This window comes from Erpetoichthys calabaricus, chromosome 4, assembly GCF_900747795.2.
Source record: "Erpetoichthys calabaricus chromosome 4, fErpCal1.3, whole genome shotgun sequence".
NCBI classification, from domain to species: Eukaryota; Metazoa; Chordata; class Cladistia; order Polypteriformes; family Polypteridae; genus Erpetoichthys; species Erpetoichthys calabaricus.
The window spans coordinates 23853179-23875874 of NC_041397.2; the positions used below are offsets into that span (position 1 = coordinate 23853179).

Genomic DNA, 22696 nt, shown 5'->3' on the forward strand with positions numbered 1-22696 from the left:
GTGTAGGTGTGGGCGTGAGTGGGCCTTAAGGTAGAATGGTGCCCTGTTCATTGGTGGTTTCTGTCAGCCCTCAGTTCCGATGTGCCAGACTCTGAATTGGATTAAGTGGATTTGAGAATGTTTTTGTGTTTTATTATAATTCCTAATAAGCATGAAAAGTTGCTGTCACTATGGAAAGGCACCATATATAAAATGGCTTCTTTGTTAGGACTATCTTCTGTAGTGTCCCGTAGAAAAGAAAGTAATTCTAATGCACATTAGTAATGTGAGATTTAGAAATCCGTCCATTCATTTTCAATCCAGTTCAACTTCAAGGGGGAGCCAAAGTAGGGCAATCCACCATGGACAAGGGGCCGTTCGGCCTAATAGTATGCTTACTGACACAGGGCCAGTTCTGAGTTGTCAGTCACTCTAGCCTTCACTTTTGTCAGCAGTGCCATCTCTCAGGGTTTAGTTTGGGATTAGAGACAACCAGTAAATCAGTGTTTGTACCTCTTTGGTTTGCTGGAGTAAAACCTGTGTACTGAGATAAAAAAAAAAATTAAAAATTTGAATGTGTCAGTAGGCTTTGTGCCCTAGGAATCAAGTTACCCAAACTGTTCTACAACATTTCAGTAATTATTTACCGCTCTGATGCTGATCTTTCTGATCATAAAATAGGTCATTATGATAGCAATAGACAAGAAGAATTCATGATTAATTGAAGAATTAGAGTATTTGAGGGTTCCTCTAGAGTGCCTCTTTCACTTGCCTGATTTGGCTCAAAAACTAATCAGCACAACACCATCTCATAACAGGCTTAATTTTCGACTTTGGTATTTTTCATTCCAGCCGTTTTAGCTCTAGACCGTCCTCAAGAAACTGTGACACACTGACAGACACACACAAACAAACAGACAGACACCCATCATCGAGTTATCGATGTTTTCGGTACCAGGGGACTCTAAAACATTGAGATCCGTAGAAAATAGGACATCGAAAATTTTGACAAAACTAAACCTTTTCCTTCCCCCCCATAGACGATAAGTTTTGGTGGAGGAGAGCTTCTTCTTCTTCTTCTTCTTTCTGCTGCTCCCATTAGGGGTTGCCACAGCGGATCATCTTCTTCCATATCTTCCTGTCCTCTGCATCTTGCTCTGTTACACACATCACCTGCATGTCCTCTCTCACCACATCCGTAAACCTTCTCTTAGGCCTTCCTCTTTTCCTCTTCCCTGGCAGCTCTATCCTTAGCATCCTTCTCCCAATATACCCAGCATCTCTTCTCTGCACATTTCCAAACCAACGCAATCTCGCCTCTCTGACTTTGTCTCCCAACTGTCCAACTTGAGCTGACCCTCTAATGTCCTCATTTCTAATCCTGTCCATCCTCGTCACACCCAATGCAAATCTTAGCATCTTTAACTCTGCTACCTCCAGCTCTGTCTCCTGCTTTCTGGTCAGTGCCACCATCTCCAACCCATATAACATAGCTGGTCTCACTACCGTCCTGTAGACCTTCCCTTTCACTCTTGCTGATACCCATCTGTCACAAATCACTCCTGACACTCTTCTCCACCCTGCCTGCACTCTCTTTATCACCTCTCTTCCACACTCCCCGTTACTCTGTACTGTTGATCCGAAATATTTAAACTCATCCACCTTCACCAACTCTATCTCCCTGCATCCTCACCATTCCACTGACCTCCCTCTAATTTACACACATGTATTCTGTATATCTCCACCTCTCCAGGGTCTACTCATCCTGCTCCCTACTATTGTTACAGATCACAATGTCATCAGCAAACATCAAAGTCCACGGGGACTCCTGTCTAATCTCGTCTGTCAACCTGTCCATCACCATTGTAAATAAGAAAGAGCTCAGAGCCGATCCCTGATGTAATCCCACCTCCAACTTGAATGCATCCGTCACTCCTACCAAAGACCTCACCACGGTCACACTTCCCTCGTACATATCCTGTACAACTCTTATGTACTTCTCTGCCACTCCCGACTTCCTCATACAATGCCACAACTCCTCTCGAGGCACCCTGTCGTATGCTTTCTCCAGGTCCACAAAGACGCAATGCAACTCCTTCTGGCCTTCTCTATATTTCTCCATCAGCATCCTCAGATGTTATGGTGGAGGAGAGCACAAAGCAAAAAACAATGCAAATACAGGGATCGTGTGCAAACCCCATAATAACTGAGCCAGGTTTCAAACCAGTCACCTGGAGACATGAGGCAGATTTAGAGTTGGGGTTTTTAATAACGATTATAGTCAGTAATGTATTGACCAGTCTGCCTCTGGACTTCATGCTATTCCAAAAAGTGAAATGTTAATAAGAAGAATGCTTTACTACAATGGATCTCAATTTGTCATAGGGTGACGAGTCCACATCATTTTTACTTTTCTTTCTATTTCTTTTATTCTCAAACTGTACTTTCTAGCATTGTGCAAAATTTTCTAGGTTTTTCTTTGATTGGTATTGTGCCGTGGAATTCCATCTTTGTTACTCAATCCCCAAACTGGTGTCTTGTGTGCAGACGCCTTGCCCAGAGAATAAATGGACAATGTTTACTGTGGCTTGATTATATGCAAACAAGTCACTTGTGCTTCCAAAAGATCAAACAGGGAGGGCAACAGGAGACTTGCAGACAGAGAGGATCAACAGAGATATGTGCAGCCCAGTGACAGGCAGCAAGGTGCTGAAAATGTGATTGCGGTAACTGCAGACTTCAATGGAAATCTGCAGCAAAGCACCCCACCTCAGCAAATCTGCACGTCTGAAAGACGCAGACGCATTGTCCCCGTTTGAACTTCAGAAAGGGTAAAAATCAAATTGTCTGCAGAGCGCTGCTGCAGACGCTCATTTTTATTGGACTTAATGATTTAGGGGAAGGTGTGTCTGTGATTATTTTCTTTGCGTAATGTGTGTAGGAGCACCAGTGGGAATGCTTATGTAGTAATAATGAAATGCAAGAAAGAAAGAAAGAAAGAAAGAAAGAAAGAAAGAAAGAAAGAAAGAAAGAAAGAAAGAAAGAAAGAAAGAAAGAAAGAAAGAAAGAAAGAAAGAAAGAAAGAGAAAGAAAATCTGTGTTGATGCATAGGGACATTGCAGGGTTTAAATAGCCAACAAAAATGCACAAATGCAGTATACATACTGAATAAAAAGACTGATCTATATTTATAAAGGTATTAACAAAATATTTTGTATTTACGACACTACTGTAGTGTTACATGGTGTTCCGGTTCTGAAAAAGTAATAAAAATCGTAGTTGTTAAAACAGTACTGGACAAGCATTATACTAAGTTAGGTATTAGAAGTAAATGGTTGCTTATCGACTCTGCACTAAGCTGTGGAGTGCACTGATGAACATGTGCCACTGTCACAGGGTGGCAGAAGTGAACTTCTGTACTTGTGACCATAGTGAGCACTGCCGTGGGTGCTGCCAATGGCCTATGCTGCTGATATTCTGTCAGCTGTTGAACTTGGGTGTTGTATCGTGTTAGCCATTATGGATGTAGTGCGAAGTCAAGCAAAATGACATCTTTTATTGGCTGACTAAAACAATTACAATGTTGCAAGCTTTTGAGGCAACTCGGGCCCCTTCTTTATTTACTTCTTGCTTCAGTGTTGTATCCAGCGTCTGAGGTGTGCAGAATAAGCCGAGTACGGGAACACTAGGAGGAAAATGTTTGGTGCATTCTGTAAGATTCTTCCATCCATCCATTATCCAACCTGCTGTATCCTAACTGCAGGGTCACAGGGGTCTGCTGGAGCCAATCCCAGCCAACACAGGGCGCAAGGCAGGAAACAAACCCCGGGCAGGGTGCACACACACACCCACACACCAAGCACACACTACTGTAGAATCGCCAATGCACCTAACCTGCAAGTCTTTGGACTGTAGGAGGAAACCGGATTACCCGGAGGAAACTGTAAGGTTCTTTGTTTAATAATTTGTTCTTGTAAAATTGCTTGTTTAATGAATGCCCCCCTTTAATGTTTGTTATCTGCTGTGCCAGTTTCTCGATGCTTTGTGATTTGAGCTGCCACCTTTCTCAGTTACAGTCACACAGTTGTGGCAACTTTCAACAGGCCATGCCCCACTCTGCACCAACGTTGCACCCATTCCCTGTGGCAGGCGTGAGAGCTATTAAACCTTGACATTTTCTATAGCTGAAATCAAAAAGTCTCTGCTGACATTACTTTATATTTTGCTTTCAAATGGTATTTGTTGTATTTTCTTATCTAGAATTGCAGTTAAAAGTGTTTTTCCCAGCTCTTTGTGGCTAAAAAACGAAACGTGACGCATTTACGTTAATATCAGCATGTCAGAGTGTTGCTGCAGCAGCAGACACTCGCGTTTGATTACCTTGGGTGTAACTTCATGCTCATGAAAGGGTAGAAGGAGGTGAACAGGCGGCGTGTTAAACAGGAAGCGAGTGATTGAAATGTTATTGTGATCTGGATTATAGTAAGTGCCGGGCGACCCACTTGTAAGAAAAACAACCACACCTCCGCGTTTTACTCATACAGGGTGGAGTCGGCAGCAGGCGCTGAATGCTATTAGGATACCCCCTCCCAAACCGTAGTGTGACTGTGCCAAGACCGCTTCAGTTCATCACTTTCTCATCCGTTGTATACTGTAGTGCACCTGTGAATCTCACCCTCTCGTCTGTGGGGGACACCAGCAGTTGTTTTGACTTAAAGATAAAGGAGATGTGCTGTGGTTATGAAATAAATTGGGGTAATAGCCTTCATGTTTCTTGCTTTTTATTATGTTAAAGTCTACAAAGGTTCCTGTAGTGTTGAACATTTTTCTTAATGAAATAATATTTTATGAAAAAATACACTTAATAGTTAATATGGACAGCACAGATATGCAATGGTTAACGCTGTTGCCTCATAAGAGCTCCTTAGTGCTCAACTGAAATCTCATTATGGATGGATCGATGGATGGATGGCTAATTCATCCTTTGCAAGTCATGAATGGAGATTCAATTATTTTCTTATTCTAAACTAGAAAAGTGGCAGTTCTGCTGTTTTATCCTCATTTATGGCCAGAACTCTACAGTGTTAATTCAAATTATCCATCCATCCATTTTCCAACCCTCTATATCCTAACTACAGGGTCAAGGGGGTCTGCTGGAGCCAATCCCAGCCAACACAGGGCGCAAGGCAGGAAACAAACCCCAGGCAGGGCCCCAGCCCACCGCAGTAATTTGAATTATTCATGGCAGTTATATGGCGTACAGTGCATGCATTCCATCATGTTTGGGGCAAAGACGTGCTTCTCTTTGATTAACCCCTCTTCTCCACAGTTTAAAATTACAAATCAAGCAATTCAGACGACATTATAAAGTGCCCATTGCAGACTTTCATGTTAAGGGTATTTGCATACGTTTTGGTCACAGCATATAGACATGACAACACCTTTTGCACATGGACCCCCATTTTCAGGACACCATAATGTTTGGCAGGACTATTAAAGCCATCATATTTAGAACTTTGTCACATGTCATTTTCATGCAATGGCTGCTTGGAGGCTCTGATTCATAGACATCACCAGGTGCTGAGGATCTTCTCTGGTGATGCGCTGCCAAGCCTCTAATGCAGCCATCTTCGGCTCCTGCTTGTTTCAGGGGCTTGCCCTCTTACGTTTTCTCTTCGCCATATGGAAGGCCTGCTCAAATGATGGACTGGCTTGACCATTCAAGAAAAACTCCTGATGAAGTGCCATCCAGTGAGTTTGGAGACATTTCCTGGAACTTGAGCAGATCAGATGTTTCTACACACCTCAGAATTCGCTGTGCCACTGCCATCAGCAGCTCCCTCATCAATGCAGACAAGTGTGCCAGGACCTATGACAGCCGTAACTCCCCCACCACCATGTTTAACAGATGAGGTGGTCTGCTTTGGATCTTGGGCAGTAACTTCTCATCTCTACACGTTGCTCTTGCCATCACTCTAATACAGCAGGTTCAACTTTGTCTTGACTGTTCACAAGACCTTTCCCAGAATTCTGCAGGCTCTTTTAAGTCCTTTTTCACAACCTTTAATCTGGATTTTGTCGCTTAGTAGTGCTGCTGGAAGAAGGTCATCAAGCACCTGGAGCACTTTCGGGTGCCCTATAAAGAAAGTCAGCTGCTACTACTCAGGGAGCCAGAGTCGGGAGGAGGTGGACAAAGTTTATGGGAGGAGGAATGGAGGCAAAGAAAGAGAAAGGAGAAGAAAGAAGAGAATTGTGTTTTGTGTATTGTTGTGCTGCATGCTTAAACTGTGCTGTACAGGTGGGAAACGGGGGAAGGAAAAAGGGAAAAAGAAGTACAACGTGTGTACTGAACTTCTGTCCCGTGTCTGTCTATGTCAGGGTTTGGGCGATGAGTGCGCCCTCTAGTGGCCGCAACATCTTTAAAAGTCACAAAGGCACAGTGTCACACTGCTCCAGAGGCGTGCGTGCCACTTGCGGTCGGGTTGCTTTCTGAATGCAGTTTGTCTCTGCATCTGTGAGGTTTATTCTGCTGCCCAAAGATACATGTGTTTTACATTGACTGGCAGTTTCTCAATTGGCCTCTGTAATGAAGTGGTGTCCTGTTGTGATTTGTCTGCTATTCTTTGTAGATCAATTCATCCATCCATCAGTGTTCTAAACCTGATTTTTCCAAAGCAGGGTTGTAGGGAAGCTGGAGCAAGCAGTGGGCACAAGAGAGGAACAACACCTGGACATTGGCCCCAGCCCATCGCAGGGCAAGCAAACACACACATGTCAGGAGGCCATTCAGTGTCGCCAGTCCACCAAACCTGTTTGTCTTTGGACTTTGGAGGGGGTGGGGAGAGGACTGGAGCACCTGGAGGAACCCACGCATAGATGGGGAGAACTTCCAAACTCCACACAGGGGGGGACCTCGAATTTGAACCCCTGGTCTCCTTGGCTACAACTGCAATGCCATACCGCTCTTCTTTATTTATCTTATTCTGAATAAGTTGTCCTACATTTACATTTTTCTGGGTTTTCCTCCCACATCCCCAATGATGTTCAATTTCACTTCATTGGCAACTCTGAATTGGCCCCGAGTTGGTGTGTGTCTGACTTTGCTCTGTGATGGACGGGGGTCTCCACCAGGGTTGGCTCCTGCCCTGCTGCCATGACAGCACCCTGCCTGCTGCTACCTTGAATTGAATTAGGAGGCTTTGAAAATGCCATGTCATGTTGTTTTCAGCTCCTTAAATAGCCAAGGATAAATGAGGTCAAAAAAATCAGTGGATTTAATGTTTGGCAATGGAGTAATGAGTCAGATACAAGTATAGTGAATCTGTCTAGTGACCAGCCCTTACCTTTAGAACAAAACGAACACCCACAGTGGCCTTACTATTGCTTTGTTAATTTAGAAAACTTCGGTTGGGTGGGATGGGTGGGGCTTTGGGATGTAATTTATTGCCAATTATTTTCTTTTTATTCCCATTTCCACTCTGCAAATAATTAAGCCATTTGATAAGACAACCACCCGTGTTCACTGTAAGGGGCAGCAAGTGGAATTTTATTCAGAAAAGATAAAACCTTACAAACTGTAGTAGCCCAGCGACACAGTGGTTAGCACTGCTGCTTCTCACATCAAGAGAACTTGCATCCATTCAGTCGGCTTCTTCTCTTCCTACATTTGTGGAGGTTTTCTCGCGCAAGTTATGTTGATTGAAGACTGAGGGAGTGTGGCCTGTGATGGACTACTGGCTGCGTCCTGTCCCGGAGTGGCTCCTGCCTTGAGCCCACTGCTGCTAGCAACGTAAAGAAAGAAAACGGCTATAGAAGACGCAGAAATCGTTATGAATGAAATAAGCATTTGAAAGATTTATGTTTATTTATAAGATGCAACATTTAGCTTTCTTTCTTTCTTTCTTTCTTTCTTTCTTTCTTTCTTTCTTTCTTTCTTTCTTTCTTTCTTTCTTTCTTTCTTTCTTTCTTTCTGTTTTACACACATATGGCAAAACTTCCAGAATGGTGTCTCATAACATTTTCTTTCTTTCTTTCTTTCTTTCTTTCTTTCTTTCTTTCTTTCTTTCTTTTCTACACACATATGGCAAAACTTCCAGAATGGTGTCTCATAACATTTTCTTTCTTTCTTTCTTTCTTTCTTTCTTTCTTTCTTTCTTTCTTTCTTCACACATATGGGAAAACTTCCAGAATGGTGTCTCATTACATTCTTTCTTTCTTTCTTTCTTTCTTTCTTTCTTTCTTTCTTTCTTTCTTTCTTTCTTTCTTTCTTCACACATATGGGAAAACTTCCAGAATGGTGTCTCATAACATTTTCTTTCTTTCTTTCTTTCTTTCTTTCTTTCTTTCTTTCTTTCTTTCTTTCTTTCCTTCACACATATGGTAAAACTTCCAGAATGGTGTCTCATAACTTTCTTTCTTTCTTTCTTTCTTTCTTTCTTTCTTTCTTTCTTTCTTTCTTTCTTTCTTTTCTTCACACATATGGGAAAACTTCCAGAATGGTGTCTCATAACATTTTCTTTCTTTCTTTCTTTCTTTCTTTCTTTCTTTCTTTCTTTCTTTCTTTCTTTCTTTCTTTCTTTCTTTCTTTCTTTCTTTCTTTCACACATATGGTAAACCTTCCAGAATGGTGTCTCATAACATTCTTTCTTTCTTTCTTTCTTTCTTTCTTTCTTTCTTTCTTTCTTTCTTTCTTTCTTTTCTTCACACATATGGTAAAACTTCCAGAATGGTGTCTCATAACATTCTTTCTTTCTTTCTTTCTTACTTTCTTTCTATCTTTCTTTTCTACACACATATGGCAAAACTTCCAGAATAGTGTCTCATAACATTTTCTTTCTTTCTTTCTTTCTTTCTTTCTTTCTTTCTTTCTTTCTTTCTTTCTTTCTTTCTTTCTTTCTTTCTTTTCTTCACACATATGGGAAAACTTCCAGAATAGTGTCTCATAACATTTTCTTTCTTTCTTTCTTTCTTTCTTTCTTTCTTTCTTTCTTTCTTTCTTTCTTTCTTTCTTTCTTTCTTTTCTTCACACATATGGGAAAACTTCCAGAATGGTGTCTCATAACATTTTCTTTCTTTCTTTCTTTCTTTCTTTCTTTCTTTCTTTCTTTCTTCTGTGTAGTTGTCAGTCTGTGTCCTCTACACACACACAGTTATGCTTCCAGAGTGATGTCTCAGAGTTTCCACTCTCTTTTTTTGTTTAGAGTTTTATCACCCATTTAACTTCTTAGACTGAATAATTCATCTGCACACTGCCTCAGCGCCTCAGCCAGCATTGTCTGTCTGTGTTTTGTACCCTGCGGTTTCAGACACTCCTACGTCAAGTCTTTTTAGCGGGACTGCTTTTTGTGGGGAGGGAAATAATCAGTGCCAGTATACATGTTCTGGAAAGCTGCTAGGACCACTTCAACCTCCCAGTGGTGAGACACGCAGGGAGGGGTCAAACGGTCAGAGCCTTTTTGAACATTTCGAGTGACTTTGCTACACCCTGCTTGTTTTGCTGGCTCTGTCAGTTTGAACACATCTGATGGCAGATGCTAAACAGGACGTCCCATCTTCCTTAACAAATTTCTGGACTTCTGAGGGCACTGGGCTGGGCACTGCACCAGTGTAATACTTCTCTCTCTTTCTCTCTCTCTCTCTCTTTTCACATTATTATTATTTTTAGCTTTTTAGGAACCAAAACATTAATTTACAGGTTACTGCTCATGAAAGTTAACAGCACTTGTAATCCTTATAGTCTCATCTAGATGCCTGCTCCTTTGCAGGTGTCATTTATCACTTCTGAATCTCTTATGAGTGTTGAGAATGCAGACGTCTGTCCATCTTCCAAACCCGCTTACCCTGATCAGGGTTGTGGGGAAGCTGGAGCCAATCCCAGCATGCATCATGCGTACGGCAGGAATAATCCCTGGAGAGGGCGCCAGCCCATTGCAATGTGAACACACACACACACAGTAAAGAATGCAGTGGTTGCATTTCAAACTATAGTACAGTATAAAGTTACACATTAAATTGGCTAAGTATTTGGGTTTTAAAAAAAAGAACAACAACAAAAGAACTGAATATCCTGCAATATAAAGCTTGCTTTTGAAAGCCTCCCTGCAGACTGTGTGTCGAATGGCACGGTTTCAAGTTCTGACCACAGTGGGACTGATTTACAGATTCGTTCCCTCCGCTGTAGTATCCTGTATGCGTCTTGTATCATTTTCCAGGTTCTTTCCTGTTTGCATCTACACAGGAAGTAGTTGTAGTAATAGTCAGACGCTTTGTTAGTAAACAGCCCAGGGCTAATTTTACCGTAGTGATGGCTGTGTTAATCTTTCAGGCCCTCTTCATTTTAACGGTATGCTAGGCAGTGCTGTGTTTTAGTGTAGAAGAAACCACAGTTACACCTGCGACTGGAAAGCCACAATGCGACTCCACCCTCCACACTTAGAACTCAAGACATTTCTTGTCGGTTTTATTGATGTTATGACCTCATTACGTTTGATGAGTTGCAAGTGTGATGGTGCAGGCTGGCTTACTCCTTGAACCCGGATGAGCCGAGCGATGAGGACACGTTACAAGCAAGGGTTGGTGTGTAAATGTTGCTTTTATTAACCCACCAAACAAAGTGCCGTGCTCTTTCCATTAGGAATAAATAGATAATCCATATAAACAGGTGATCACATGAATGTTTAAATAGCAATTAAACGTTAACATTATTCAAAGTTATTGTCTGTCTATATACCTGCATTGTTATCACTCTTTAATTTAATATTGTCTTTATCAGTATGCTGCTGCTGGAGTATGTGAATTTCCCCTTCAGATTAATAAAGTATCTATCTATCTATCTATCTATCTATCTATCTATCTATCTATCTATCTATCTATCTATCTATCTATCTATCTATCTATCTATCTATCTATCTATCTACAATGCATCCGGAAAGTATTCACAGCGCATCACTTTTTCCACATGTTGTTATGTTACAGCCTTATTCCAAAATGGATTCAATTCATTTTTTTCCTCAGAATTCTACACACAACACCCCATAATGACAACGTGAAAAAAGTTTACTTGAGATTTTTGCAAATTTATTAAAAATAAAAACATTGAGAAAGCACATGTACATAAGTATTCACAGCCTTTGCCGTGAAGCTCAAAATTGAGCTCAGGTCCATCCTGTTTCCCCTGATCATCCTTGAGATGTTTCTGCAGCTTAATTGGAGTCCACCTGTGGTAAATTCAGTTGATTGGACATGATTTGGAAAGGCACACACCTGTCTATAGAAGGTCCCACAGTTGACAGTTCATGTCAGAGCACAAACCAAGCATGAAGTCAAAGGAATTTTCTGTAGACCTCCGAGATAGGATTGTCTTGAGGCACAAATCTGGGGAAGGTTACAGAAAAATTTCTGCTGCTTTGAAGGACCCAATGAGCCCAGTGGCCTCCATCATCCGTAAGTGGAAGAAGTTCGAAACCACCAGGACTCTTCCTAGAGCTGGCCGGCCATCTAAACTGAGCGATCGGAGGAGAAGGGCCTTAGTCAGGAGGTGACCAAGAACCCGATGGTCACTCTGTCAGAGCTCCAGAGGTCCTCTGTGGAGAGAGGAGAACCTTCCAGAAGGGCAACCATCTCTGCAGCAATCTACCAATCAGGCCTGTATGGTAGAGTGGCCAGACGGAAGCCACTCCTTAGTAAAAGGCACATGGCTGCCTTCCTGGAGTTTGCCAAAAGGCACCTGAAGGACTCTCAGACCATGAGAAAGAAAATTCTCTGGTCTGATGAGACAAAGATTGAACTCTTTGGTGTGAATGCCAGGTGTCACATTTGGAGGAAACCTGGCACCATCCCTACAGTGAAGTATGGTGGTGGCAGCATCATGCTGTGGGGATGTTTTTCAGCGGCAGGAACTGGAAGACTAGTCAGGATAAAGGGAAAGATGACTGCAGAAATGTACAGAGACATCCTGGATGAAAACCTGCTCCAGAGAGCTCTTGACCTCAGACTGGGGCGACGGTTCATCTTTCAGCAGGACAACGACCCTAAGCACACAGCCAAGATATCAAAGGAGTGGCTTCAGGACAACTCTGTGAATGTCCTTGAGTGGCCCAGCCAGAGCCCAGACTTGAATCCGATTGAACATCTCTGGAGAGATCTTAAAATGGCTGTGCATCGACACTTCCCATCCAACCTGATGGAGCTTGAGAGGTGCTGCAAAGAGGAATGGGTGAAACTGGCCAAGGATAGGTGTGCCAAGCTTGTGGCATCATATTCAACAAGACTTGAGGCTGGAATTGCTGCCAAAGGTGCATCGATAAAGTATTGAGCAAAGGCTGTGAATACTTATGTACATGGGATTTCTCCGTTTTTTTTATTTTTAATAAATTTGCAAAAACCTCAAGTAAACTTTTTTCACGTTGTCATTATGGGGTGTTGTGTGTAGAATTCTGAGGAAAAAAATGAATTGAATCCATTTTGGAATAAGGCTGTAACATAACTAAAGGTGGAAAAAGTGATGCGCTGTGAATACTTTCCGGATACACTCTATCTATCTATCTATCTATCTATCTATCTATCTATCTATCTATCTATCTATCTATCTATCTATCTATCTATCTATCTATCTATCTATCTACAATGCATCCGGAAAGTATTCACAGCGCATCACTTTTTCCACATGTTGTTATGTTACAGCCTTATTCCAAAATGGATTCAATTCATTTTTTTCCTCAGAATTCTACACACAACACCCCATAATGACAACGTGAAAAAAGTTTACTTGAGATTTTTGCAAATTTATTAAAAATAAAAACATTGAGAAAGCACATGTACATAAGTATTCACAGCCTTTGCCGTGAAGCTCAAAATTGAGCTCAGGTCCATCCTGTTTCCCCTGATCATCCTTGAGATGTTTCTGCAGCTTAATTGGAGTCCACCTGTGGTAAATTCAGTTGATTGGACATGATTTGGAAAGGCACACACCTGTCTATAGAAGGTCCCACAGTTGACAGTTCATGTCAGAGCACAAACCAAGCATGAAGTCAAAGGAATTTTCTGTAGACCTCCGAGATAGGATTGTCTTGAGGCACAAATCTGGGGAAGGTTACAGAAAAATTTCTGCTGCTTTGAAGGACCCAATGAGCCCAGTGGCCTCCATCATCCGTAAGTGGAAGAAGTTCGAAACCACCAGGACTCTTCCTAGAGCTGGCCGGCCATCTAAACTGAGCGATCGGAGGAGAAGGGCCTTAGTCAGGAGGTGACCAAGAACCCGATGGTCACTCTGTCAGAGCTCCAGAGGTCCTCTGTGGAGAGAGGAGAACCTTCCAGAAGGGCAACCATCTCTGCAGCAATCTACCAATCAGGCCTGTATGGTAGAGTGGCCAGACGGAAGCCACTCCTTAGTAAAAGGCACATGGCTGCCTTCCTGGAGTTTGCCAAAAGGCACCTGAAGGACTCTCAGACCATGAGAAAGAAAATTCTCTGGTCTGATGAGACAAAGATTGAACTCTTTGGTGTGAATGCCAGGTGTCACATTTGGAGGAAACCTGGCACCATCCCTACAGTGAAGTATGGTGGTGGCAGCATCATGCTGTGGGGATGTTTTTCAGCGGCAGGAACTGGAAGACTAGTCAGGATAAAGGGAAAGATGACTGCAGAAATGTACAGAGACATCCTGGATGAAAACCTGCTCCAGAGAGCTCTTGACCTCAGACTGGGGCGACGGTTCATCTTTCAGCAGGACAACGACCCTAAGCACACAGCCAAGATATCAAAGGAGTGGCTTCAGGACAACTCTGTGAATGTCCTTGAGTGGCCCAGCCAGAGCCCAGACTTGAATCCGATTGAACATCTCTGGAGAGATCTTAAAATGGCTGTGCATCGACACTTCCCATCCAACCTGATGGAGCTTGAGAGGTGCTGCAAAGAGGAATGGGTGAAACTGGCCAAGGATAGGTGTGCCAAGCTTGTGGCATCATATTCAACAAGACTTGAGGCTGGAATTGCTGCCAAAGGTGCATCGATAAAGTATTGAGCAAAGGCTGTGAATACTTATGTACATGGGATTTCTCCGTTTTTTTTATTTTTAATAAATTTGCAAAAACCTCAAGTAAACTTTTTTCACGTTGTCATTATGGGGTGTTGTGTGTAGAATTCTGAGGAAAAAAATGAATTGAATCCATTTTGGAATAAGGCTGTAACATAACTAAAGGTGGAAAAAGTGATGCGCTGTGAATACTTTCCGGATACACTCTATCTATCTATCTATCTATCTATCTATCTATCTATCTATCTATCTATCTATCTATCTATCTATCTATCTATCTATCTATCTATCTATCTATCTATCTATCTATCTATAACTATTCCAGAGGTTGAAATCCCAGTCAGAATTTGTTAATTCTTTAAAACAATCATGAGCCCCAGTGTCTGACGTCTCCTCTGGTTACGTCCAACACTTCACAGGCTCGGGTCCTTGCTCGCCAGCTCTTTGGCGTCTGAGGGGGGCCGTGCCGAGCCTTGCCCCTGTTTTGTAGTGGTCTGTTCCATCAGTGCGGTGATATTCTTCAAGTCAGTAGGTGGCAGTGCAATTTCATAGCAGAGGAAGTGAATTGTTTGGCAGAAGATGCCTGCACCTGATGAGACCCTACTGGTGTTAGAAGAGTTGTGTCTGTCCAAACTGCCTGTACAGGAGAAGAAAAGGAGATGGTTGAGTGTCAGTGTTTTCAATGTCTTTTTTATATAATGCTTTGCTTTTTTTTCCCCTGTGTTATCGGCAATTTCCTTCCATGAACTTGTCATCTTCTGAGCATTTTTGTGGTCACGGAATAAAGGAATCCAATAAAACGAGGCTAAAATCCCAGGCAGAATCTGTCCATTCTTTAAAACGATCGCGGGCCTCAGTGCTTATCTCTTAAAACTGACATCAAAAAGGGTCTCCATAACAAGAGGAGGCACATTCAACACTTCACAAACTTGGGTCCCTGCTGCCAGTCTGTTCGGCGTCTGTATTGAGCCTTGCCCGTTCCCTTGGCCTACTTTGCAAGAGCCCCACACCGAGCAATGGGTCACTCCTGCTCCAGGTATGCTCAGCAGGAGAGAAGACCCTCACCCCACCCAGATGAGCCCCTTCAAGCACCGATCACACGCTCCACTTTTGGGGCTCACAAACCCAACCAATTGCCTCCACTCATCATCAGTACTGGTTTCCCTCTCATCCTACCTGGTTTCTTACTTTCATTTTAATTTTCCCCACCCGAAGTGCTACTTTAACTGTGGTTATAATTACAGACAGATGATTCAAATTTTGTATAAATATAATGATAAGATGCAAACAGATAGGAAATGTGAGAAAAATTACTCAACCTGAAGTAGCATTTTATTTAAACAACCATACAAATTTTTTGTATCATGGAAATATTAATGTATACACAATATTAAAAATTGTATTCAATATAGCACGTATTCTTGCAATAACTATTATTCATTTTATTTTAATTTATACATCATCGGTTTAACAATGACGTGTAAACATTGAACATGCTGTGTAAATATAAAGATGTAGTGGGAACAATAAGCTGCTACATCCCCGTCGTGTTCCTGGTAATACATTTAATTTATTTTTTTTTATTTCCACTATCATTATCATAATTATATGCAGCTAAATGCAGTTTTACCTAGAGCAATTTATTGCAAAAAAGAAAATCTTGAGACAAGACGAGACCATTGCCAAGAGAATTTTTCAAGTCCCGTCCACCTCTCAACCATTTCAGGTTAATGGCCCACACCCGCGATCCTCTCATCTCTCTTTGTCAGACACAGTTCCTGCATTCTCAGCTCTTATAAATTTTTACAATCAAATTGGCAAATTGGTTAAATGCGTATTAATAGATGACGCTGAAACAGTTGATGGTGATGTTGTGGAAGATGAAAACATCAACTTACAATATCCCGTAGGATATCTACAACTGTTAACACCATCCGGTCTTCCACCGGCCGAATTACTCTTGAAAGAAGGATGTATTGTAATGTAATTGTGTAATTTATATGATGGGCTATGCAATAGGACAAGATAAGTTACCGTTTTTACTCGTGTACCACGCGCCCTCGTGTAAGACGTGCACCCTAATTTTTACAAAGAAAGTCACGAAAACTGTTTTGGCCCATATATGACGCGCATTGTGAGCGAGAGAGAGAGAGCGCGAGTGAGTGAGCCCAAGCAGAAGAAGTAAACATTACAGGTAAACATTTCCTCGTGTATGATGCACACCTGATTTTCTAATGCTAATTTTCGGGAAAAAATGTGCGCGTGGTACACGCGTAAATACGGTATATTAAAAATTGGTTGGACAATTCTGACATGTAAAATTTTAACAGGCGACAAGAAAGGTAATGTGGTACTTCTTCCGCAGATAACATTAAACACCAAAGGAGGTCTTGATATGCCATTCGTATTAAAATGTTTGAAGTTTTCTGCTAGAATAGATTCTGCTATGACAATTAACAAATCTCAGGGACAAATATTCGAAAAAGTCAGTTTATTTATTTGAGGGAATGAAACGATATTCACTCACAGTCACGATGTAACTCCAAACACGGAATCAAAATTCAAAGTGATATTGACAAAAAGTTAATTCCAAATATTGTTTTTACTGAAGTTTTACAGGAAAAGTGTAAGTTTAAAAAGTATTTGCGTGTTAATTTCAAAGCCAAACAGAACGAAAACGTATAACGCAACAAATACCTCTGACGCAACATGAAACATCATTTTCTATCAATTTATTACGTTTTACTATTTTTTACTATGGTTAATTACTCGCTGTAATGTAAAATAGTCCGGTCTATTATGCATATGTAACAATTCCCATGAAAATAAGAATCTGTTTAAATTGTACATCCACTTCCCCATACGTGAGCAAAGCGAGCAGGGGGCTGAGCCCCCTAGCATTATATAATGCTAACACTTTTTTAATGTTTTTAGGTGACTATATCTCTTTTTACTTTGCATGTAATCTAGGTAATGCATATATAGTCATGAAAAAATTCCACCACCGCTTTCATTCTCATTAAGTGCGAAAATATCATTTTAATATAAATAGAGATAAATGATTGTGTATTAATATTATCAATTAGTTATGATGAGAAACAAAGAGATATGATATTTGAGAAATATTGCACAACTCAAAGTGGTTCTGATGACCTTGTCCTGTATCTCAGTATACGAGAAAGTCGAGGGGAGCGCACTCCCGTTTTTTTCTTTCAGTTATTTGGTGGCTCCTATACATCCTGTTATGCTGTGTTTGTAAGAATCAATTATTGACGTGTTCTCCAGTTGTTTAGATTCATGTCCAGAGTTGCTTGTTAGTTTGAGGTTTCTTTATTAATTTATTTCTTTGTATTTCTCCTCTTGCAGAATTCCATCCGGCACAACCTCTCATTGCATAGCCGGTTTGTACGGGTCCAGAACGAAGGCACCGGGAAGAGCTCGTGGTGGATGTTGAACCCAGAGGGAGGAAAAAGTGGAAAGTCTCCACGAAGAAGAGCCGCCTCCATGGATAACAACAGCAAATTTGCCAAATGCCGTGGAAGAGCAGCCAAGAAAAAGGGCGCTCATCAAGGAGGACAAGATGGTGGTGCAGACAGTCCCGGATCGCAGTACACAAAGTGGCCTGGCAGCCCCAACTCCCACAGTAATGATGACTTTGAGGCGTGGAACACTTTCAGGCCTCGCACAAGCTCCAATGCCAGCACGATCAGCGGGCGTCTTTCACCATTCATGACTGAGACTGATGATCTTGCAGATGCTGAAGTGCACACGCTTGTGTACTCACCTGCTTCCAGCAAACTGGCCTCCACACTGCCCAGTCTTTCAGAAATGGCCAGCTCCAGCCACCACAACACAGAGAACGTAATGGAGGACTTGCTGGACAATTTAAATCTTCTTTCTCCTAAGTCCTCCCAAGTGACGGCCTCCTCCACTCAGTCCTCACCTGCCACCATGATGCAGCCAAGTCCTGGCTATCCCTCCTACACATCTCCCAACACTGCCAGTCTGGGATCGCAATCTCAAGATTATAGAAAATGTTTGTATAGCCAACCCGGTATGAATTCTCTTTCTCCGATGCCTATGCAGACACTGCAAGATAACAAACCTGCTTACCCACCCACCCTGAGCCAATATGGCTGTCCATCAGGGCTTCTTAAGGAGCTCCTGACATCTGATGGAGACCCTCATAATGATATGATGCCCTCAGTAGACACTGTGGTATCCCAGTCCACCAACAGAGTTGTTTCTGGCCCTAGTGTGATGATGGCACCCAACTCTCTGATGTCATCCTATACAGGAGGGCAGCAAGGTCATGCCAAGATGATGGCATCTGCCAACACACACTCACACGCAGTTCACAGCCAGCCGTCACCAACCATTAACGGCCGTGCCTTAAATCATCCAATGACTGTAATGGCACACAGTGCAGGACTGAACCGCCTAGCGACCGTAAAGACTCTCATGCAAGTGCCTCACAGCCAGGCCCCACATATGAGCATGCACCAGTACATCAGTGGCAGCAACGGTTATGGCAGGGTGGGCCTGCTCTCAGTCCACCAGGAAAAACTGCCCAGTGACTTGGACGACATGTCAATTGAGCGGTTTGAATGTGATATGGAATCCGTTCTGCATGATACCTTAATGGACGGAGACTCTTTAGATTTTAACTTTGACCCCATGGTACCAAACCAGGGCTTTTCACACGGTGTAAAGACAACAACTCACAGCTGGGTATCAGGATAAGCGTGGTCAGGTAAGATTTCAACCCATTCAAATAGTTTCTTTATTGTGTTGCTGAAAACATTTATTCTTTACACATTTTACAGTGTGAACTTTTTGTCTAGTACCGACTTTTGAGAGGTATGGAGGCGCAGTGGTTAGTTATCACTGCAGCCGCATTGCCCCACCGGCTTGGGATTAGATTTCAGCTCAGTCACTGGCACAACAAAAAAAAAAAGAAAAGAAAAGAAAAACTTTGAACAAAATTACTTCTGCTGGGTGAGCATGACGAACTGGGGGTCGGAACGTACTGTGTGACCTTAAAAGAGCGCAGTGAAAATTGGCATAATGCGCATTATTATTATTACCCTTATTATTTTCATCACAAAAAACAGAATGACATGTAATTTTTAGTCTTTCAGACTCTGAACCTCATTATTAGGATAGACAGATTATACTTTTATGAATAGTATATCATTTTACTTTATTTTATATATTTTTTTACTTTTTCTTTTTGTGGACGTAAGAAATGATTCAGCCTTGATGGAGAAGTAATTATGTATAATTACATTATTAACCTCACACAACCCTGTTATAAAATAGGCCAGTCTGCAAAATCAGCAAATGAATATCATTAACTGTAAAAGCAATCTCGTGTCCTTTTTATTATCCATATTTTTCAATTATTTCCTAAATGATATCCATCTTTCCATCTGGGCTCGCTTATTCTAGTATAAGGTTATGGAAAGATGGAGGAATAGGCACACGAATAAACACCACACAATAGTTCTTTAGCTCAAATCCCTGTTCTGTTTAGTTCAGTTTATTCCTATATAGCTCTCGTCTTGGCGAAATTATTGAGTAAAGTCAAAAGCAGATTTTTCTTTACCCTGATTATCACTACATTCATTTTTCAAAAGCGTGGCAGGGGTGCTGGAGCCAATCCCAGCTAGCACAGGGCGCAGGGAAGGAACAAACCTTGGACAGGGGCACCAGTCCATTGCAGGTTTCCCTTCTATGAAAGACTTGAATGAACCAGGACCACTGAAGCTGTGTTCTGTCCCGTCTGTATGATAGTTTCCCTATTTTTGTGTACTGATTCAATTTCTACATTCCCCAGGGCTCAATTTAGTTCATTTCATTGTCACTGTACATTGAGTGCAGTGATTAGCGCTGCTCCCTCATGGATCTAACATCCTGTCTGTAAATCTCGTGTCAGCCTGTTGTCTGCGTGGAGTTTGCATGTTTTAGAACATTAGATAGATAGATAGATAGATAGATAGATAGATAGATAGATAGATAGATAGATAGATAGATAGATAGATAGATAGATAGATAGATAGATAGATAGATAGATAGATAGATAGATAGATAGATAGATACTTTATTAATCCCAAGGGGAAATTCACTACTCCAGCAGCAGCATACTGATAGAAACAATATTCCAGGGAACAAGTCCACATAAAAGAAAGTGACATTAGACCTATTGTGATGAGGACAGGCCATTCAGCCCAAGATGTTCGTCCATCCTATACACCGAGACATCAAGCCGAGATTTGGCAAAAAACTTTTTAACATATTGCGCTGAATCTTCCCTTAACGTGTTTCTACCCATGTCTCTGTGTTCTTGTTGCAAAATGTTGTTTTAAAGTAATAGCTGGAAACAGCTGGACATTTATTTTTTTCATAATTTTAAAAACTCTTGGATCATGCCCCCTCTTAGTCTCCCATTGCTTAAACTGAAAATGTTCAGCTCCTCCAGCCTCTCCTCATAGCTCACACCCCTCAGTCCCAGAAGCAGCCTAGCCGCTCTCCTCTGGACTCTCTCTGGTGCTGCTATGTCTTTTTTTGTAATAAGGGAGTCGAACTGTGTACATTATTCAAAGTGAGGCCTGATTAATACATTATTTAACTTAAGCACCTCCTATCATTTGTACTTTATGATATGTAACCAGTGCCGGTGCTAGCGTATTTTGTGCCCTAGTGCGCCATCCTTCTCTTCGGTAGTTAAAACGTGTGGCTGGGTTTTCCACACCCTTATGATATGCGCTCTATGTGAATACCTTATTCACCTTAATGGTGGCGCCATCCCTGAATGTAACATAATAATAATAAATAATAATACATTTTATATCCTGTTAGTCTCTTTGATCGCTTCTGTATACTGTCTTGATGTAGATAGCGACAAGTCCACAGTGCCTCCCCAGCCCTACTCATTAGATGTCTTTTAAGTTCCAGAGCTCCCATTGTGTACTCAAATCTCAAAACCACTTCTACTTCCTGCATGTAATTCATAATTATTTACTTACATTAAAAGTCGGGCGGCACGGTGGCACAGTGGTAGTGCTGCCAGTTTCTCCTTGCGTGGAGTTTGTATGTTCTCCCCGTGACTGCGTGGGTTTCCTCTGGCTGCTCCAGTTTCCTCCCACAGCCCAAAGACATGCAGGTTAGGTGCATTGGCGATCCTAAATTGCCCCTAGTGTGTGCTTGGTGTGTGTGTGCCCTGCAGTGGGCTGGCACCCTGTCTGGGATTTGTTCCTGCCTTGCGCCCTGTGTTGGCTGGGATTGGCTCCAGCAGACCCCCGTGACCCTGTAGTTAGGATATAGTGGGTTGGATGATGACTGACGTTAAATATCATCTGTTCAAGCCTGTACGTTGTCCAAGTCCCTGTGTAATAATGTAATGCATTATCTGACCTTCCATATGTCTCCATGGTTTTTTCACTGGGATTTCAGGTTTTCCTCTCTCGTCCCCAAAGACATGCAGGTCTGTTTGATTTAAGACTCTTGTGTGAGTGATTGTGGGTGTGTGCACATATCCGCCCTGCGATTCACTGGTGCCCAATTCAGGGTTGTGTCCCTGTCCTGCTGCAATAAACTCTGGTCCCTGCACCCCTGAGTTAGGGTTTGAGAAGGTGTTGTGTGTTTGCATAAACTACAGTACAATTAAAAGAGTTTGGTGCCATGACAATAGGGTCTAGGGTGCAACAACACATCAGAGACAAATTACAATAGGTCATATTAATGGCAATAAAAATAAATAAAATATGTACAAGGGAAGTGTGACCGTGGTGAGGTCTGTGGTAGGAGTGATGGATGCATTCAAGTTGGAGGTGGGATTACATCAGGGATCGGCTCTGAGCCCTTTCTTATTTACAATGGTGATGGACAGGTTGACAGACGAGATTATACAGGAGTCCCCGTGGACTATGATGTTTGCGGAAGACATTGTGATCTGTAGTGAGAGTAGGGAGCAGGTTGAGGAGACCCTGGAGAAGTGGAGATGTGCTCTAGAGAGGAGAGGAATGAAGGTCAGTAGGAACAGGACAGAATACATGTGTGTGAATGAGAGGGAGGTCAGTGGAATGGTGAGGATGCAAGGAGTAGAGTTGGTGAAGGTGGAGGAGTTTAAATACTTGGGATCAACAGTACAGAATAATGTGGATTGTGGAAGAGAGGTGAAAAAGAGAGTGCAGGTAGGGTGGAATGGGTGGAGAAGAGTGTCAGGAGTGATTTGTGACAGACAGGTATCAGCAAGAGTGAAAGGGAAGGTCTACAGGAAGGTAGTGAGACCAGCTATGTTATATGGGTTGGAGACGGTGGCACTGACAAGAAAGCAGAAGACAGAGTTGGAGGTGGCAGAGTTAAAGATGCTAAGATTTGCATTGGGTGTGACGAGGATGGACAGGATTAGAAATGAGGACATTAGAGGGTCAGCTCAAGTTGGACGGTTGGGAGACAAAGTCAGAGAGGCGAGATTGCATTGGTTTAGACATGTGTAAGGAGAGATGCTGGGTATATTGGGAGAAGGATGCTAAGGATAGAGCTGCCAGGTAAGAGGAGAAGAGGAAGGTCTAGGAGAAGGTTTATGGATGTGGTGAGAGAGGACATGTAGGTGATGTGTGTAACAGAGCAAGATGACGAGGACAGAAAGATATGGAAGAAGATGATCCACTGTGGCAACCC

The 22696-nt window shown here is 42.2% G+C and overlaps 1 protein-coding gene across 1 annotated transcript in view; it reads left to right on the plus strand.

The window, feature by feature from the left end:
- Window positions 1-22696, plus strand: part of LOC114649891 (forkhead box protein O1-A-like) — a 243658-nt gene that overhangs the window by 211008 nt on the left and 9954 nt on the right. The window contains exon 2 of the mRNA XM_028799260.2: window positions 17378-18764. Coding sequence (XP_028655093.1) covers window positions 17378-18754 — 1377 coding nt within the window. The 3' untranslated portion in view covers window positions 18755-18764. The remainder of the gene's footprint in view (window positions 1-17377; window positions 18765-22696) is intronic.